We start from the raw sequence: 18583 nt of genomic DNA, 5'->3' as shown, positions 1-18583 counted from the left end.
TTTGGGTACTGTGAGATTTCGGCTTAGCCTCACTTGATTGTCTTCATTGTGTCAGAGTTTATTGAATAAAAAACTTAATGAAACAACAAAAAAAAAACATTTATTTGACTCAAAATATAGGTTGTGTGTGTGGGTATTTAAGAACATGCTTACTCTAAGCTGAGAGTGGAAATACCCAGGGAGACTCCAGAGGCAAACTTGGTGAAGAAGACGTAGAACGAATAAAAGAGAGCTTCGTGGCCGGTGGAGTCAGGGTTCTGCACTTGGAAATCGTCGACAACATCAGGCAGCATAGACCTGAAAAATGTTAAAAGTCACAACTTGTTATATAAAAGAACACGTGAAAAAGCCCCCTGAAAATGAAAAGAGCCAGCAGGGGTCTTACCAGGGCAGCAGGAAGGCTGCAGCCACTCCCACCCCGGCAGCGAAGGAGACAACGTAGGTGACGATCAGGTTACTCTTCATACACACCACCAGGATCATAAAGGGAACCACAGACTGTAAAGAACAGGAAAGACATTAGACCACGAAGACACGCAAGACCAGCTGACATTCAGAGAGTTACATCCTAAAAACAAGTCGCTTAACGGCACCGGAGCCGTTTCCCTGCAACTTCTAGAACATCACTTGATTCCTGTCAATCTTACAGGCTTCACACGACTTAGTAGTGGTCTTTGGACCTGACTGTGGGACTTACCAAGGAGCCAGCGCAAACCGCCGTCTTTTTTCCAAAGCGTGTCAGGAACCACTGCCAGAACGGGATGGCCAGAGTAGCGGAGAGCTGGAGGAAGAGGGGAAGACAAAAAGCATTTAAAGTCTGGTCTAACCGCTGATTTTGTTTAGACACATACACAGACGAAACTCGATATTACAGGTTACCATGTTTTGCCAAAAGGGAAGACCCTTTGTGCGATAATGGTAAAGAGGCATGAACTTAGATGCCTTTTTAAAATGCTTCAGCTTCCATTTGGCCTGGCCACGAATTGAAGCGTGCTGATACAGAAGCATATTTGACCTCACATACCTGCCCAACACAACAGTGAAGACAATACGGTTTCTACAGCTCTTCCCAAAACACATTGGAGCTCAAAATTTGTGATGCAAAATTCCATGACTCCACAGGCTATGACTCTACAGGGGGGGGATCAGTTTGGTCTCCAACCCTTCCGTGTTTGACTAAGGTTAGCAGGATAACAATGGTATTTTCCCACCTTTTCTTATAGTTCTCAGTGAAACACTAAGCTAAGAAAAACCACATCACTTCACTCTCGATGCACAGACGTCTTACGCATGTTGAGTGTAATATCATTTGTGGTTTTCAAAGCTGTTTCATGTGGTTTCTCACTATGAGTAAACAGTTTTATTTCCTTCCTAGGTTTTCCTTTTTTTGTTGCATCAGCAGTACGTGTGCACGGATTCTGAACTTTATCTTCAAAGCCACCAGACCGTGCCACTTCCTTGCACATATCTCTCCGCTATCAGCCTTCTTCTCAAAAAGCAAACACAATTATCAGTCAATTTCTTCTAAACTGACCTCGGAAAGCACGTTTTACACAACCGACCTCAGTGTATTCCTGCCAAATGGAAGTGAGGAGCACGACGCGGCTACTCCTTAAAACACACCGAACACACAAGGCTCCTCTGGTTTGTAGCGACTCCCCTTTGCTCTCGTACTGTTTTACTGCATTTGACCTTTACAGTGTCAAGTCAGTAACTGACAATCAGTTTTGAGTATTTATAGTGTGATTGGGTTAGTTTGGATGTGTCTTTGTGGTCCCAGAGCTCACAGAAGTTGAGGATTAGGATCACTTAGTGCTGATTATGGAGCAGTTTATGTCAGTAGCTCACACTGTTGAACACTGTACTTTAACAAAAAGATGACTGCCCTGACTCTATAATCCTTTCCATAAAGTAAAGGATAAAAGCTAGAAAGTAATCTTTTCAACCTCTCTAACAAGTACGTCCTTTTGACTGTGCGTGCTACAGAAAGCACTTTCATCTATGGATTAAATGGCTTTAATACATGTCAGGATCTGAAGTGATTCTTTGATAAAAAGAAAAAAATTCGTGTGAGGTCAAGAGAGATAAATGAGAGGATAATGTGGCTCCTTTACAGTCTGTGGGAATGGGATGGCATTTAGGCAGAGCGGTCTCTCATCATGGAAATGGGCAGCCAGGAGACTCTTCTTTCTGACCAAGTAGAGACCAGCCTTGTAACTGAAGACAATTTATGTGTTCGCCCTGGGAGGGAAGCTTTTGTCTGCACTCTGGAACTACTGTACAGCTTAACTTATTCCAAACAAATGGGCTGCTCAATGTTTCATATGCTGAAGGAAATGCGATCATTGCTATGGGAACAGTGTGCTTATCTGCCTGAATGTTTGAAAATACCACTTGGTGTGTGTGTGTGTGTGTGTGTGTGTGTGTGAGTGTGTGTGTGTGCGTGCTCACCATGATGACTAGGAGGATATTCTGAAAGTCGTTTCTGAAGCCCAGTGTGGAGCTGCAGAACAGGGCAAAGTTGCCCTCCAGGAGCTGCGGGACCAAGCACAAGCACCGAGTGTCACTCAGTGTAACTCACAGAAGCCATGTAAACTTTGGCTGAGACACAATGACTAACCTCATAGTAAAATTATGTGTGTGTGTCTATACGTACCATGAAGCCTAGTGAGGTAAAGAGGAAGACCATGACCAGTTTGGCGTACGGTCCATGTCCCATCACCAGCTTAATCCCCTGAAAGAAACCCATGGGCTCTGACCTGGGACGACAAGACTCTGGAAAGAGGAAAAATAGGAAACAATGAGCAAAGAAGCTAAATTACATCCACTTGAATATGTTTTTTTTTAAATCTTGTATCCCTGCTAGCATGGTTTTACAGTTCATTTTACACAAAGAGAGGCCTTTGGGGCTCATGCTTTATTGGATTTTAAATTGTCTCGTCACTGGTCACGAGGCTTTCCATTTAAAAGTCATACCATAGCAAACAGCTACAACTGGACAGGAGAGGAAATGGCAATAACAGCTTGTTCACAAGACAGTGTATGTACTGTCCATCCAATCAGAAGGTTAAACCCGAGAAACTGATGTTTAAATAGCAAGCGAAAGCCAAGAACTGGAGGTAACTTAACTACACAAGATTCCCACAAAGAAACTAATTCACAGTTAAACAACAATTAAAATGTGATTGGTCTATTATACATAAAAGACATGCATTTGGCTTTGAACGCAAATTGATATTAGGCAATCAAACGAGTGGATAATGGCATCTAAATTGCAGGACGGAGCCAGTTTGATAATGACTTACCTTTTTGCTCTCTCACGCCGAAGAAAACAACAATAGCACAGAGGACATAGATAATGCAGATGACCCCAGAGGCAATCATGTAGGCCGTTTTCTGGAAGGAAGGAACGAGAGAAAGAAACATTTAGACTTTAGTTCTCCTCATCAGTTCTTGTTGCTTGAACAGTAAAGGGGTTATCTGGCTTCAATGTCAAACATATGACTAACATCTAAGCTTGTTTACCGTGTGATCCAGGGAAATGACAGGCTCTGAGTTATTGTGCCCGAAAAACACGGAGGAGTTGCTCAGGTTTGTCACACTTTCACGCGGTCCTGGGAGGCAGGGAGCGTTCGCCATACCCACAATCTGCCCCTGGATAGCTGTACCGAGAACAGTCCCCATAACCTCCACCGTCATCCCTGATTGGAGGAAAGACGGGGGATGTTTAGTCACCGAGGAGGTGCCACACTAGACTTGTATTTCCTATCAGGAGATCTATTAGAAAACCAATCGTTTGACTAGGATACTCACTGTATGCGGTGGCTGAGTCCCTGTCCTTCTGCTCGGAGCTGATGAACATGGTGAGCGCTGAGTATGGCACATGGAAGCACTGATTTGAAAAAGAAAAAGAGTAACAAGGTGAGAAAAAAGGAATGCCGCTATTAATTTCAGTACTGGTTAATGCAGAGAAGTAAAGAAAGCTTAAGTCATTGTTCAACATTTTGGGAAATTAATTTCATCGCATTGTGGGGGAGTTTTATTTATTTTTTAACATGTATTTATCCAGGTAAGTCGATTGAGAACAAATTTTCATTTGCAACGACGACCTGATCACAGTCACACAGTACCACATTCATGCCTGGAAGCTGCCCATTACAAGCCCAGTCTGGCCACTGAGCAGCTCCACTGGAGCAGTTGGAGGTTAAGTGGCCTTGCTCAAGGGCACCTCAGTGGTGGTACTGAAGGAGGGAGGGACAAGGACAATGGACTCTCTTAGTGCTTTCACTTTCCTCACCCAGATTTTATCCTGTCGGTCTGGGGATTGAGGCGGCTACTTCCCGGTCACAAGTTTGCTTCTTTAACCTTTAGGCTACCATTGCATGGCTGACATTTTGAGTAAGTAGTACATTTAAGCAAATTATTCCACACATATATATTTTACAGGCCAAAAGTTTTGAACCACCTTCTCATTCAATGCACTCTTTATTTTCATGACTATTTACATTGTAGATTATCACTGAAGGCATCAAAACTATGAAGGAACACATGTGGAATTATGTATTTAACAAAAAAGTGTGAAATGACTGAAAACATGTCTTATATTGTAGTTTCTTCAAAGTAGCCACCCTTTGCTTTTTTGATAGCGCTGCAAACCCTGGGTGTTCTCTCAATGAGCTTCATGAGGTAGTGACCTGAAATGGTTTCCACTTCACAGGTGGGCCTTGTCAGGGTTAATTAGTGGAATTGCTTGCCTTATTAATGGGGTTGGGACCATCAGTTGTGTTGTGCAGAAGTCAGGTTGTTGGGTGAGGTTCTCTCATCAGTTTTTGTAATAAAACACTTCCCCAAATGTGATGGGGAAACATTTCGCTGATATGACCCTCTAATTGCACATACGGAACAACAGAGTAGTCACTGGGAGGGTCTGCCTGGACTGTTGGTACTCACAGTTTGAAGGGTCTGGAAGATGCAGTAGAAGAGAAGGTACCAGATGACTTTGCCGTTCTCAAATGGAGGAACGTACCATATGAGGAAATAAGAAAGTACAGCCAAAGGGGTGGACAGCACGATCCTTCATATGGACGAAAGGAGAGTAGGGGAGAGGAAGCAGAAGAGAAAACAACAACAACAACATTAGCGGATGAACATGTGAACGTACTCTAGCAGAGAGGGCACACTCCTTACATAACAAGTTGTGTGGCCCTTTAAGTGGGGTTTTCTTTCAACCAGTGCCAACTCTTCCTCAGGTCAGCAGGGTTTGGTGTCTCACAGTGATTACCGTTAACGAGGCCACAGTATTCCTGGTGTTCATGTGTGTGGGACAGGTTAAGCTTTTGGATGAACTGGAGGATTACGGCAGGATGTAACACCAATGTTGCAAACGTTTACAAATGACTTAACAATTTCTGTCACCTAAAAATTGTTCAATGATGCAATTCTGTGGATGGGAAAATGTTCATACAAATGATAACATGTCATTTTAGTTACGTAAACACATCTGTGTCTTCCTTTCCTCCTCCACCTAACATCCCGTAAATTCACACTATGAATTAATTTGTAGGAGGAAGTTAAGTCACTTCCATCCCTCTATTGTCCACACACACACACACACACACACACACACAATTCTCTTACAGGAAACCAAGTCACACCCCAGTCAAAATAAAACCGAAAGCTATGATCATATATGTACATAAATAACAATGACCTAACTTCTCGCCATGGATTGGGCTAACATCCAATCAAAGTGCTCGGCTGAACAGCTTCCCTGCTGATTTACCACTGATTAACTTTTTACAGCAAGAAGAACATGATTGCAACCCGTTGGAACCACCTCACTGACCTGTCTATCCATTCATGGACCCTTTTCTTCTTGGATTTAGTTCATATGGAACCTTCTACAGCATGCATTCCTGGAGCGCCAGGAAAGACTCTAGACACATGGTGCATCATTGCTGACTCATTAATGTCTGGGTTGTAGCACCTCAACCCTATGACTGACTGTTGTTGTTGTTTTGTACCCTACCTCCCAGCTTTCCTTTCTGTTGACTATATATCTAAAAACATCTTTTTACAGACAGACTTTGGTGAACAATGCATGTGCTTTAAAGAGAGTAAAGTCAAAAGGCGCAGCATTCAGCAGACTCTCTTGTGCGTGTAATGTGATTAACTGTACACTCGCCTGAAGTCACTGTGGGCGTGTGCCAGAGTGATCAGCAGGTTAAAGCAGATATTTTATCCGGAGATGATAAAGGGGGGGGTCCTATACAGCATACTATTGCGACATATTCCGTGGCAATACTGTATTGATACACAGACGCTAAGTCTTGATCTTTTATTTTACATGTTGGTCTGTTTGTCTGCAGGCCAATCCCATTTTGCAGCAATGAAATTAAAGTGAGATAAACCAAACAGAGAAATGTTTCTTTTAAGATAAAATAGATGTTGACCAAGTTTCCTTTTGGGGACATCATTTACAATTGGGAAAAATTGTAAGTTGTAAAAAAAGATAATGAATTGCAATATATTTTGCAGATTATAGCAATATGTGTAAACTCGCAGTAATATCTTATTGTGAGGATGAGGTATGGTGAGGCCTCAGGTGATTCCAATCCCTATAAAAAACATGGGAATGGGTTTTTTAAGCATATTTCCTCTGTGCTAAATGACACAAAACACCTACCAAATTACAAATGGACTTGATTTAACATAAATGAAGTGTGTCTAAGAGTAAAAACAGCTACATCCTACAACATAGATAAAACAAGCTATGGTAGCAAATAAAAAAATTAAAGAGCAAATCCGAATTTCAAATTTCCTCTTTTGCAGCTTCTTTATTTCAGTGTATGCTGTTCTCAAAAACAGTTTGCAAGGCTAAGTCAAGACTTGCACTGTGCTTGCAGAAGTGCAGTGATACAGTATGCCATCAAAGTGGAGTCCTGTGTACCCCTCCTAGAAGTAAATGTCACCTGAAATAGCTGTGCTGACTAGGGAGGGGGAATTTTATCTCAGCAAGTTGACTAAGCAGGTGGCAGATTATAGTCTGGTGCCTATATTAACTGTGTATATACGTTTCCAATCATTAATCTGGGTGTGTGACCAACTTAAAAAAAGATGAAAAACGAGCCAATATTCTAGATTTGATTCTGGTTTTGAGGCCATGACATCATTTTTACATGCACTGACAATGACTTAGGAAATGCTAAAACTATTAAAAACTAAATCTTGATTTACAGTACATGAAATGTATGGGAAACAAAACCTTAAGTCGGTGTTAAGGTAAAAACAGCCACACTTTTGAATCAATATTAAAATTCAAATTAGGCAGTAGTACTTCAGTCAGTAAGTAAGTAAGCCAGTATTTGTTCAAGTTGAAACTCTAGATGCTTAACAGCCATTATACAAGAAATTCATTTAAATGCTTGTTCAGGGAATAGCAGAAAGCCTGCAGAATGTCATTAGTGACTACTCCAACAGTATGACTTGTTCTACTACTGCTCCGCAACTTGAACTGTAGTTAACTCTTAGATTTCCTCAGCCAGTCTTTAAAACTCCTACCAGGGCCATTCGCTGCTGAAAGCTGAGATCTCATTGGCTCACATATGTGGTGTGTTGTGGGCTGGACCAATGACAAGCTAGCCTGATTCCTCTCCCCTCCCCCGCTTCCTACACATGAAGATGAAGCAGCTCCTGCTGCATTTCTAATGCCTCCTCCCGGAGCTCTGGCACCGCACCCATCCCCTCACATCTTTACAACCAAACTGAACGTTCCAATGATTACTCCATCCTTTCTTGCTCCTACAATCCCCCCACCCACGCCCTACCTCGGACAACAACAGGATGAGGTGCATCTCACTTTGCACAAGCCGCACCATCATGACCCACTTTTGAGATTCAAACGTCCCCATCTTAATGTTAGCAGAAAAATGTAAAGATTATACTGTCAGAACAAGAACTTCATTCAATACATGTTGCACATGTGTAACTGCCAAAGCTTGACCCTGGTCTCAAAAGGAACTGCTACCCAACAGCTGAACAAGATGATGATTCCTTTGTAGTCTATTTTAATTATGCAGGTGTACACACAGCAAAGGGAACATCAACATGGGGAACGGAGGAGGGGACCGCATGGGACCTTGATGACTGGGTTTATATCCCAATTGTGCCTTTTTCTACACAAGGTACACATAATTGAGCTAATGTTTTTAAATTAAGCAGGCGCGGGAGTAAAAAAAATAAATAAAGAACTCCCACTGGCATCTCCCTGTGGGGCTCATTTAAAAAGCCTGCTATACCCTCAGCCGTTTAAGAGGTCACCTTTTTGTCTGAACGCATTACAGAGGTACTGCATGTTCTGAAACACTGAAGGGACAGCAGCTCTGACATGTCTTCTGCGTTGACAGGATACAGGCAGCGGCTTCTGTAACCAGCTGCTCCCACTGACACACCACGCTGTCCTTCTCCCACATAACAGTGTAAAGAGTTCCTGGGACCGTTGGCAGATTTGGACAATGCAGACAATAACAGACAAATAACTTGTATGACATAAACCTACGTATGCCAGAGATTGAGAAGGGGGGGGGGGGTAAAACAGCTAAAAGAAAAGGGGTCAGTAACCCTTCTGTTAAAAAGGCCTGAAGCACCACATGCCTCCCACTCCCTCAGCCTGGCTGCCACGCACAGCCGATGAGGCACCACCACCACATTAAAAACATTCATTTTGCTCTTGACGAAGGGCTTTTACAGAAAGATGCCAAAGTGTACCAGTCAAACTGAAAGGAACATCGCAAAATACAAGGGTTGATTTTGAGTCTTCTATGGGAATTCTCCATGTGTGCTTGCTGTAAGAAGCAGTCTTGGTAACATGCAGGAGTTATATTTGTCAATGGATTGCCAAAGGTCTTGCTGTGGGAAATGGGACTTCACCTCCAGGAACTACCTGGATTTTTTGGGTAAAATAAAGGCTTAGTGTTAGTTGTTTTTGGCTTTAGGGGTACAGCCTTAACCATCTCAACTAAAAGTATTTTTGAGGAGATTTGTTTTATAGCCTAGCGTATAGTGTGTGTGCGCTTGAGAGAGAAAAAAAAAGGAAAACGAGATAGAAGGAGTGAGAGAGAGAGAGGAGGGGAGGGGGGGGGGGGGGGCACAGTGTCCTGATAAGTGGGCTACGAGGAAGTGGCAACAGTAATTGCATCAGCATGACCCATAGTAACCCCTCCTGGAGGAAGACGCTTGTAATTCAGTCTCCTCCCATAGCCCCACCCACATTCACTGCTCTGACTCACTGACCCTGATAGGCAGTCCACCTTTAAGTGTTTCCGACAACAATATGTGATAAGTGCTTCGTGACGCATACCTGGACTTCATCAACAAGGTAATGGAAATGGTCTTGCAGAGACTCAAACACTACAGCTGGAGGAAGCAGTTGACCCAGAGAGAAGGACCACGGTCTAACTGTAGATCTCGTAGTACCATAAATCGAGTCAAACTGTATCAGACAGTAGCTTCTGGTGCCAGCTGGGAGGAAGACCTACCAGGGCAGCATGCGTCCATAGCGAGTCCATGGGCTTCGGGAGACCAGGAAGCCCACTGTGGGGTCCGTTATGGCGTCCCATGCTCGGCCCCCAAACAAGATGATTGAGGCATAAAAGGGATCCAGCTGTCAAAGGATAATACACAAAGATTAGTGCAACTGGGACATTAACAGCACACACATTTCAATAGTGGGTAATTTGGTGATGCTCCAAAAACAGGTTGGTGCTCCAAAAATCCCTTTGCTACCTTAGAGTAGCCAAAGTAGCAGGCATACGTACACATACATCAGTACACCAGCCACACTAGGCAAATTGCCGTGAGCAGGCTAAACTATACATAGCCTATGGTTGCAAAGTTAAACCGTTTGATGGAGGGGTCGGCAGTGTAGCTTTACAACATGGGATAAAAGTTAGCAGTGTTTAGTTGTATGTTGTTGTTTTTTAAGTCAGTCAAAAGGCAGCACTAAGCAAGAATCAAGTCAAATCGTGAAGGTGTCACTCGGCAGCTCGGCCTGTCTGCTGGTTATTGTGCAAAGCAGACAAGCCTGACTGGCAGCCGGCCAGGGTGAATGCTTGACTCCTGACTGTACAGTCTGCACCATGCTGTGTCACCCAATACACTCTTAATTAACAACCTTGGTAGCCGGAAAAAGCTAAACCCTGGGAGGCCCAGTGAACGTACAGGCCATTTTGGCCTTTACCATCAGATTAGTGTCAGAGCCCATTAAAGCGAGCTCCTCCTCATGGTGCTACCGTCCTTCCCCTCCAACATTTTTTTTTTTTCTTACGAACAAGCGTTTTGATACAGCGAAGCCACATCATGGATTCAATAATGGAAACAGAAACTTTTTCCGCCTCTTCATTTTTCCAGGACAATCGCATCTTTGTTGGTGAGCTTTGACCGGTCACAATGTCCTGTGGGTGCCCTTATGAGAGAGGAGATTCAAGGGCACAGGAAGGATCATGTACCACTCCATGTTCTCAAGTCAATAAATGACACCCACACTAATGCACACAGTGTACGTTCTAGGCTTGATAAATGTAACGCCCAACACTGTTTGAACAAGTTGGATCTAGTGCCATAGATGCCACAGGTGTCTAATGTTGGCTACTTTTTATCTTTCTAGACGTTGTGATAGTGGCAATGACGGTTCAACCGGTTTGTATACAATCAAAACCTAGCGTGTTACCAAGGTTTATCCTGTTTTGGTAACAGGCTGGACCGTTTTGTTATTGCGTATGCCAGTATGTATGTATCAGTATGTGTTCCCATACCAAGTAAGTTGGTCCTTTAAGGGCAGCATGGTGGGCTATGTTTAGTTTTCTATGAGAGGGAGACTAAATTATGTTGAGGCAAGTGTGATCATGGAGTTTTGAATGAACCTCAACCAACTCACCTGAGCTACGTCCAGTAGATAGATCTGCAGGAAAAATCCTAGGGCACATCCTGTGATCTGGTAGGGTGCTCCACCAATAGCATAGCATATCTTGTTGCAAACTGACAACCTGTTCCTATGCTCATGCTGGCGGGGGGGACAAGGAAAGAAAAAGAAAAAAAACAGAGTTAGTCACATTAAATTTGCATTTACAGTAACTCTAAAAGTTACTCTTTCAACCTACTTTTACAGGAAGTGTCCTAAAGGCGAAGTATTTGCAGCTGTCCGCATACCCTTTCAGGCTTTGACATGGCCTTTCCCTTTTATTTATAGGAGGGGTCAAGTCTGCAGTCAACAAACAGCAGCTTAATTCTAACATGGTACAGCGGAACACAGTTATGCCCCAAGGCTTATTAATGTAACTCTTTATTTTTGTCGGAACAATTTAATCTTCAGTGTTGCTGATTTCTCATCCGTCCGATTAATACAACAATAGTGCCTCATAAGGAATGTAGCCTAAATTCTTAATCGCCAGAGTCTTAGAAGGTGAGAGTTCAGTTGGCAAAAAGCTAACCACCATGCCTCGTATTTGGTAGAAGTCTAGGATAGCCACTGGGAAACAAGAACCCCTTGGATTTCTAACAAGTGCTCATTCTTTTCCATTTGCTCCACTGTAGACATTATAAATTACCTCAACAGACACAAACAACTCCTCTAATAGCAACACAAATCTGTGCAGATCAGTGCCAAGGCATGACAACAACATGGTGTCACACACCAAAAGCCAGAGTGACAGTACTTTGCAGCAGAAGGCCTGAACTGGCTTAATACATAGCCAATGGGTGACTGCCAGTTTGACCAGTGCTCTGACCAGTCCTGTCCACATAGGGAGGAAAACACACCCTCCTCCCTGGCCAATAAAAACGTTGTCTTTAGTGCTCTTTTCAGCTGGTCAAGGATGTTTTCATCACTGGTTTCGAATGAGGAAGAGGCAAAGTTATAGCCTGGAGAAAGGATAAAAGACCAGAGTCTTAGCTTGTGAAAATTACTTTTAACCGCAGGCCCATCTAATTATCCCTTTGTGTAGGACACCGATATTCATGAGACAGACCTTAGCTTAGATCAGACCACAAAACATTACCAGAGCTGCTGAATGAACATGCCTCTGTGTTGTTGATACACCCGACCTAGCCTTTTTTTAGGTGACAAAACCTCTGGTTGGAATGAGAAACCAGCACCATCAAAACACAGAAGCAATTATTCAAACTTTGAACCCAATGCCTGACATTAACATAAGTTGGACCACCTGGTGATTTATGCCTCCATGACAGTGATTGTGGGGGACAAGGACCAATATTGACCCCACCATGTGATGGCCATTACCCCTCAAACTACACAGCTGTAAAGTGGTAACTAAAGAGCTGTGTATGCCTGATAAAAGGTCTATGACCGAGACATTTCTCCTACACCTGTTCTACCAGCGATCATCTGTTACTTCTGTCCATCTGAGTTTTAAAATGACATTGCAGTAAATGCTGTTTGCCTGTGCCATTTTCCAACTAGTGGTTATGTTATTATGCGAGCATAATATAAATGATAGAAATCCACTCCTCTTGGCATTGCCCATCCTAATTACATCCACATTTTTTTTCAAAAACTCCAAAGTTAGCACAGTTTTTGATTATTGTTACAATTAGAGATATTGACAATTATAAAAAGATTGCCCTAGTAATGATGGAAATGTCAAAAAATCTGGAAAAAAATGGATGGGATTTTAGGAAATTATTGTCTCTCTGCTCTGACTCTGACACGTCGCCTTGGTGGGTGCTTTCTGCTGCATTCAAAGCTGTGGGAGATATGGAAATTACCCTCCAAAACAAACTCGAAATACCAAATTGCGTGGTTTTTTTAAACAATCGAGACGAGGAAAGAAAGATCACATGCACAACTTAACAGTGAAAACAGAGATAGTTCAAATACTTTTTCATAACAACCTGTCAGTCTGTGAATTAACATGCTGATGCAAATTTCACTTTAGTTCTGAAACCGAAAGACACGTACCAATAAATCCACATTTGTTTTGTTCCATTTTTCCCGATGTATAGCAAATAGACTGTTAAAATAAGGCATCTATGCCAACAGTTTGAGTCCCTTCCCTCAGATTCGGGGGAGTAGCGGGGGTGTAGCTTCGGATGAGCCCCCTGAACGCAGCACCACAACAAACCTTTACTACGGACTATCCACATAGTAAATGTTCATGTAAAAATAATTTCAATTTATAACTGAGACCATATGCAAATGAGACATTCCAAAATATAGTTGATTTAACGAGCTAACTTAGCTAGCTAACGTATGCTAATAGCCCATAAAACCTGCACGCATGCCATGGACATCTGAAAGTAACGTTTGGGTTTTAAATTTAGCTCTGACTGGGGTTAAGTTAATGAGTGCACTGAAAACCTCTTTCATTACAGTCTTAAACTAAATTATGACTTAGTGTTAACCTACTATTATATATAACCGTCCAAAGCTTTGATTTATAAGCGATTTTTGTTACCTGGTAGGCTAACTCCTCACAGAAAATTTAAAATGCTTCGTGGCGTTTGACTGAAAATGTATATATTTTTAATATGTATCCATATTTGTTTTCATTTTATAATTCAACTAGTCACAACGCGCTCCTAGCTATGACTCAGTCCTTCGAAATGTCACTTAACAGGGGTGTGCTCCATTCAATCAAATGTTCAAGATATAAGCTAAATTCCCGTAAAAAAAAGAGCTTAAAAACAACTACTTTCTCGTCTCGTGCCGTCTGGTGAGGACATTTGGAAAAGAAACCGTCGCTAAACTATCATTTTGATTTAAGAAGCTGATGAACTCACCTTCCTAGCGAGCGCGAGACCGTCCGAGCTGACCGGTTTCTCCAATAAACTGGCGTTTGAGTATTGTTCACCTCCCTCTCCTTTTGCCATAACGTTAACTTAGCAGAATAGCTAGGTTTCTTGGTTGAACTGGACAGATAAAAAACGTGGAATTATCAGACAGCGCTTCCGATAACGTTTGAGGAAACTCGTCCAATGGTATCGCCGCGGTCCAACGTTACAATCTGTTTGATAACTGAGAAGATGTGAAGGCAGAAAGGCTGCTTCTCCGTAGTAATTTGTAGAGCTCCCCGCCCATTTCAACTTGCCATTCACCCCATGTTTCAGCCCGCCCTCTGAAGGCGGGTCCAGGCGGATTCTCGTCTTGCTGTGTCCTCATCACGCTGAAAGATAGCGTTCTGTTTACGTCAGTCGCTGCTATCAACTCACTGAAGACACTTCCTCTGAAATTCCTAGTAGGCACCTTTTACGTTCCCTACGTAGCCTTTTGTCTCCCCGTGAACGTGTCACATGTTGCATATAGATCTATACATAAACATAATATTCCAATACCCCTATTTACTTTTACATGAATGCATCTGTTTTGCAGCCTGATTTTATTTTTTAGGCTCACTATATTTAAAATACATGGCATCAGTAGCCTAGGCTATTTTGTATTTCTACATTTTTGGATAATTAATATGGTCTATGATGGTATTTTTACAACCTAGTGTGTGTGTGTGTGTGTGTGTGTGTGTGTGTGTGTGTGTGTGTCTATGTGTGTGTGCATGTATATATGTGTACACATGTTCTGACAGGAATCAGGAAAAGAGATCACATCTCTCCTGTTTTAGCATCTCTGCATTGGCTTCCTGTAAAATCCAGAATAGAATTTAAAATCCTTCTTCTCACCTACAAAGCTCTTCTTGGTTAGGCACCATCTTCTCTTAAAGAGCTCATAGTACCTTACTACCCCACCAGAGCACTGCGCTCCCAGAATGCAGGGTTACTTGTGGTTCCTAGAGTCTCTAAAAGTAGAATGGGAGCAAGAGCGTTCTATCAGGCTCCTCTCCTGTTGAACCAGGTACCAGTTTGGGTTCAGGATGCAGACACCATCTCCACATTTAAGAGTAGGCTTAAGACGTTCCTCTTTGATAAAGCTTATAGTTAGGGCTGGCTCAGGAAAGTCCTGAACCATCCATTAGTTACGCTGCTATAGGCCTAGACTGCTGGGGGACTTCCCATGATACACTGAGCACCTCTAAAATTGAATTGAAAATAGTTAGGGAGTGAAAAGTCGTAGCGTCCGCCTAACCCGGCCCACCTGCTTCTCGTCATAGTTGTCAGATTTATCTATCATATAGCCTAATCAATAATATAATAAATCTAGAGGGAGGCAGGGCATGCAATCCGATCCGGTAGGGGAGAGTTCTAGCCTGACCAGACTCCTCTCTTTACCCTGTCTCTCTTAGTTATGCTGTAATAGTTTTAGACAGCTTGGGGACTTCCTTTGACACACTGAGCTCCTCTCTCCTCTATCTTTCTCTCTTCCCATTTTGTGTGCATCCATGTCCCAGAAATGCTTGTTACTAACCCAGCTCTGGGGAGTCATTCCCCGGAGTCCTTATGTTCTTTTCCCCCCAGCCTGTTTCCCTTGGATCCTTGGATCAGGACATGGACTAGAATATACATATGTATAGTGTACATATACAGTATACTGTGTGTATATATGTATATACATACCATGCATATGTTGATATACTATATAATAGTTTCTTACATCCTAATGTGTGTGTGTGTATATATATATATATATATATATATATATATATATATATATATATATATATATATATATATATATATATATATATATGTACTGTATATTTACCCCTGTATAGAAAATTAAATGTCCCTAGGAATATCAGTACCTGCTGCTGTATTAATTGCAAAAATCAATATTTACCTCAGCTGGCACCAAATGTCCTTGTTAGGAATGCAAATTACGTAGTACAATGTCTAAACTATTCTAAAGAGATACATTTAAAGTATACAAACATAGACCAACATATATTTTCCTGAGTTGCAAAATGATATTTAGAACATACTTGCAGTTGTTTAGATTGTAACCAACGTTTACAACCTAAATTTCAGGTTTAGGTTTTTCAGGTGCCCTAAAATTCAGTTTAGGGCACAAATGTTACAAACACCTTTTTGCATTAGTTATGTATTTTGGAATAAAAAGTGGCTCCTGTGTGTGTGTGCTTGCGTGCGTACGTGCATGCGTGTGTGTGTGTGTGTGTGTGTGTGTGTGTCTGTCTGCTATCTCTGGTCAGTCATGCCCTAGTTCATATTGCTGTCAACTTAAAGTAGCCACCTTCCTCTGTACTGACCATCAATGAAGATAGTTCAAAAGCGACCGTTTTAACATCTTTTAATATAGCTTTGCTGATAAATAAACACATGCGTAAGACTCCTCAGGTGTGGCAGAAAAAATAAAACTTATCTTGTGCGGCTAGATAAAGTTGCCTGGTTGACTGCTCTAGCGAGTGGCTGTGCATGTGTTCCCATTTTAGCTGAGCACACATACCTACGGCATACATGCAGTATACACACCACCACTAGTTTGAATACTCAGCTTTGTATCCGGTGGTAGGAAAGGAACCTCTGGATTGCAGAAGATGTATAGGTATTTGCAATGTTTACTTACGGCTACCCACCCTCACACACACTTCAACAGCACTCACACAGGTAGGAGCGCACACACCTGCCACCTCCCCTAGGTCAAACATACATTAACAATGCAGCTTTATCTCTGCTGAATGTGTGTGCACCTATTTGTTTACACACACACACACAGACACACACACACAAACACACACAAACACACACACACACACACACACACACACACACACACACACACACACACACACACACACACACACACACACACACACACACACACACTACACTGTATTATTGAATTTCTGATAGTTGAACTCTGACCTTGCCAACTCCACATTCAAGTTCAGACCAGATGCACCTTTGGTGTGTTTGTGTACCTTACGTGTGTCAACATGCTGCAGATTAGATAAGACATTATGCCCCAGTTGCAAATTGTGTTGGTAAATTTAGGTGACAGTATCTCTGTGGAAAACAAATAGCCCAACGTGTGTATTAAGCAGTCTTGTAATTTAAACTACATCCAGGCAGATAATCAGTGCATTCAATGTTTAGTCTTTTAGAGAGGAGGTCTCTCCCTCTTTACTCTGCAACCATTACACAAATGTATCAAAAATCAGACTCACTCATCTTTTTCTCCAGTCTGCCCATTGTCTGCTCAACTTTGAGCTCATTTCAATACACATAAAGGATGTCTTGTAATGTCTCCGGAGTAAAAAGAGTTACTGGTCCGTTGGTAAGTGTCACGTGCATGTCGAAATATACACGCCATCTGCCAATGGCAATATTGTCTGTCTGGAAGGCTAATGTCGCACGGGAGAAAGGACGACTGTTGCAAGACTGACGGACAGAGGTCCAGTTCCAGGAGGGAAAAAAAAATAAGTCACAGGAGGGAAACATTGATGCACTAATGCATAAATCACAACATAATTTGTCACAATAAATAAAGAGAAACTAACTAATATAAGTAAAGCTCACCTGAATTTCTAGCAGTTCTTGCTGCTGTTACAGACTATAATGCATTAAAAAAAAGAACATTTCTTGTACAAATGAAAAGTCAAATTCATTAGCAGTAAAACACACTTGTTTCAATGCACTTAGGCTTTAAGCAGCTACAGCCCATCTTGGTCAGTATGACCAGTTGCTAATGGCAACTCTTTTGGACAACCTTCAGATAAGAATTGCTGAAAAGCAAACTTGTTGCAAACTCAGTTGACTAACTTTGTGACTTCTGTCTTGTGCAACTGTTATATTCGGGCATTTACCCTTGCCCTGTAATTGTCACCCCATTTTCACACAACTTACCATTAAAGCATTTATTTGAGCCTCTCAGCCAGAAACAAGCTGCATCTCATTGCTTGTAAATAGATACACCCTGTGTGCTACCGGCTAATGAATGTGCTGTTCTTCCCAAAGTTCATGCAAATAAAGGGGGACTTGTCCCAACTGATTAGAAACCAAACTCCATTGCATTTTATTGCAACAAGACAAAGACTGTGCCCCCTGAGAGACCTAACCCAAATCCAACAAGGTACTTTCTCATAGATCACCTTACCTGTCCCGTTTCTTTTAGCTTTTCTACTGAAAAAAGCATGTGAAATGTTTTTGTGTGTTTCCCCAAAGGAGCTGGCTGTGAGCCCAGGTGTCGCTTGGAAGAGATATTTAAATTGATGAAATTATGTTTTGTGTTTGTCCTGTGGCGCAGTGACTAAGTGAGTGCAAGCAGGGTCACAGTCACACTGGAAAATCTTGAACTAGGCATGGGCGTGAAAATTGCAAGCCTAAGTTGTATGGCATTAGTTTGTATGTGTTTGTGTGTGTGTGTGTGTGTGTGGAGGGAGGGGGGGTTGGGGCTTTGTGCTGTTAAAGTCCCGCTTCTGACAGCTGTTCTGTGTACAAGGGGATACATTTATTGTGTATGTGTGATTGTATATACGTGTGTGAGCAGAGTCTCATGACTGTGTGTATTTGTTGCAAAACAAAGTGTGTGACAGTCTGAGAGAGCGATGCGGTGAATGCAGAAGCCGTCCAATAGGTCGAGCCATGTGTGCGTCATGTCAACCAAGCGGCAGGGTGTAGGTGGGATGGAAAGTCAGGAGGGAGGGCGATACACACTAACACACAC

At 42.3% G+C, this 18583-nt stretch overlaps 1 protein-coding gene and 1 long non-coding RNA gene across 2 annotated transcripts in view; one reads left to right on the top strand and one right to left on the bottom strand.

Moving 5' to 3' along the window:
- Positions 1-14065, bottom strand: part of mfsd2ab (major facilitator superfamily domain containing 2ab) — a 15418-nt gene extending 1353 nt beyond the window's left edge. The window contains exons 1-12 of the mRNA XM_034891965.1: positions 13795-14065; positions 10934-11059; positions 9537-9661; positions 4951-5074; positions 3814-3892; positions 3526-3701; positions 3306-3396; positions 2657-2775; positions 2452-2535; positions 698-781; positions 386-498; positions 154-297 (exon numbers count right to left, since the gene is read on the bottom strand). Of these exons, the coding sequence (XP_034747856.1) occupies positions 154-297; positions 386-498; positions 698-781; positions 2452-2535; positions 2657-2775; positions 3306-3396; positions 3526-3701; positions 3814-3892; positions 4951-5074; positions 9537-9661; positions 10934-11059; positions 13795-13884 (1355 nt within the window). The 5' untranslated portion in view covers positions 13885-14065. The remainder of the gene's footprint in view (positions 1-153; positions 298-385; positions 499-697; positions 782-2451; positions 2536-2656; positions 2776-3305; positions 3397-3525; positions 3702-3813; positions 3893-4950; positions 5075-9536; positions 9662-10933; positions 11060-13794) is intronic.
- LOC117956747 overlaps positions 1-18269 on the top strand; it is a 26201-nt gene extending 7932 nt beyond the window's left edge. The window contains exons 2-3 of the long non-coding RNA XR_004659355.1: positions 17946-17954; positions 18259-18269. This is a non-coding gene — a long non-coding RNA (uncharacterized LOC117956747). The remainder of the gene's footprint in view (positions 1-17945; positions 17955-18258) is intronic.
- Positions 18270-18583: the final 314 nt, after the last annotated feature.

Source organism: Etheostoma cragini, chromosome 14, assembly GCF_013103735.1.
Source record: "Etheostoma cragini isolate CJK2018 chromosome 14, CSU_Ecrag_1.0, whole genome shotgun sequence".
NCBI classification, from domain to species: domain Eukaryota; kingdom Metazoa; phylum Chordata; class Actinopteri; order Perciformes; family Percidae; genus Etheostoma; species Etheostoma cragini.
Note: the sequence above shows the minus strand (reverse complement) of the source record. Positions and strands in the feature narration are given on the sequence as shown.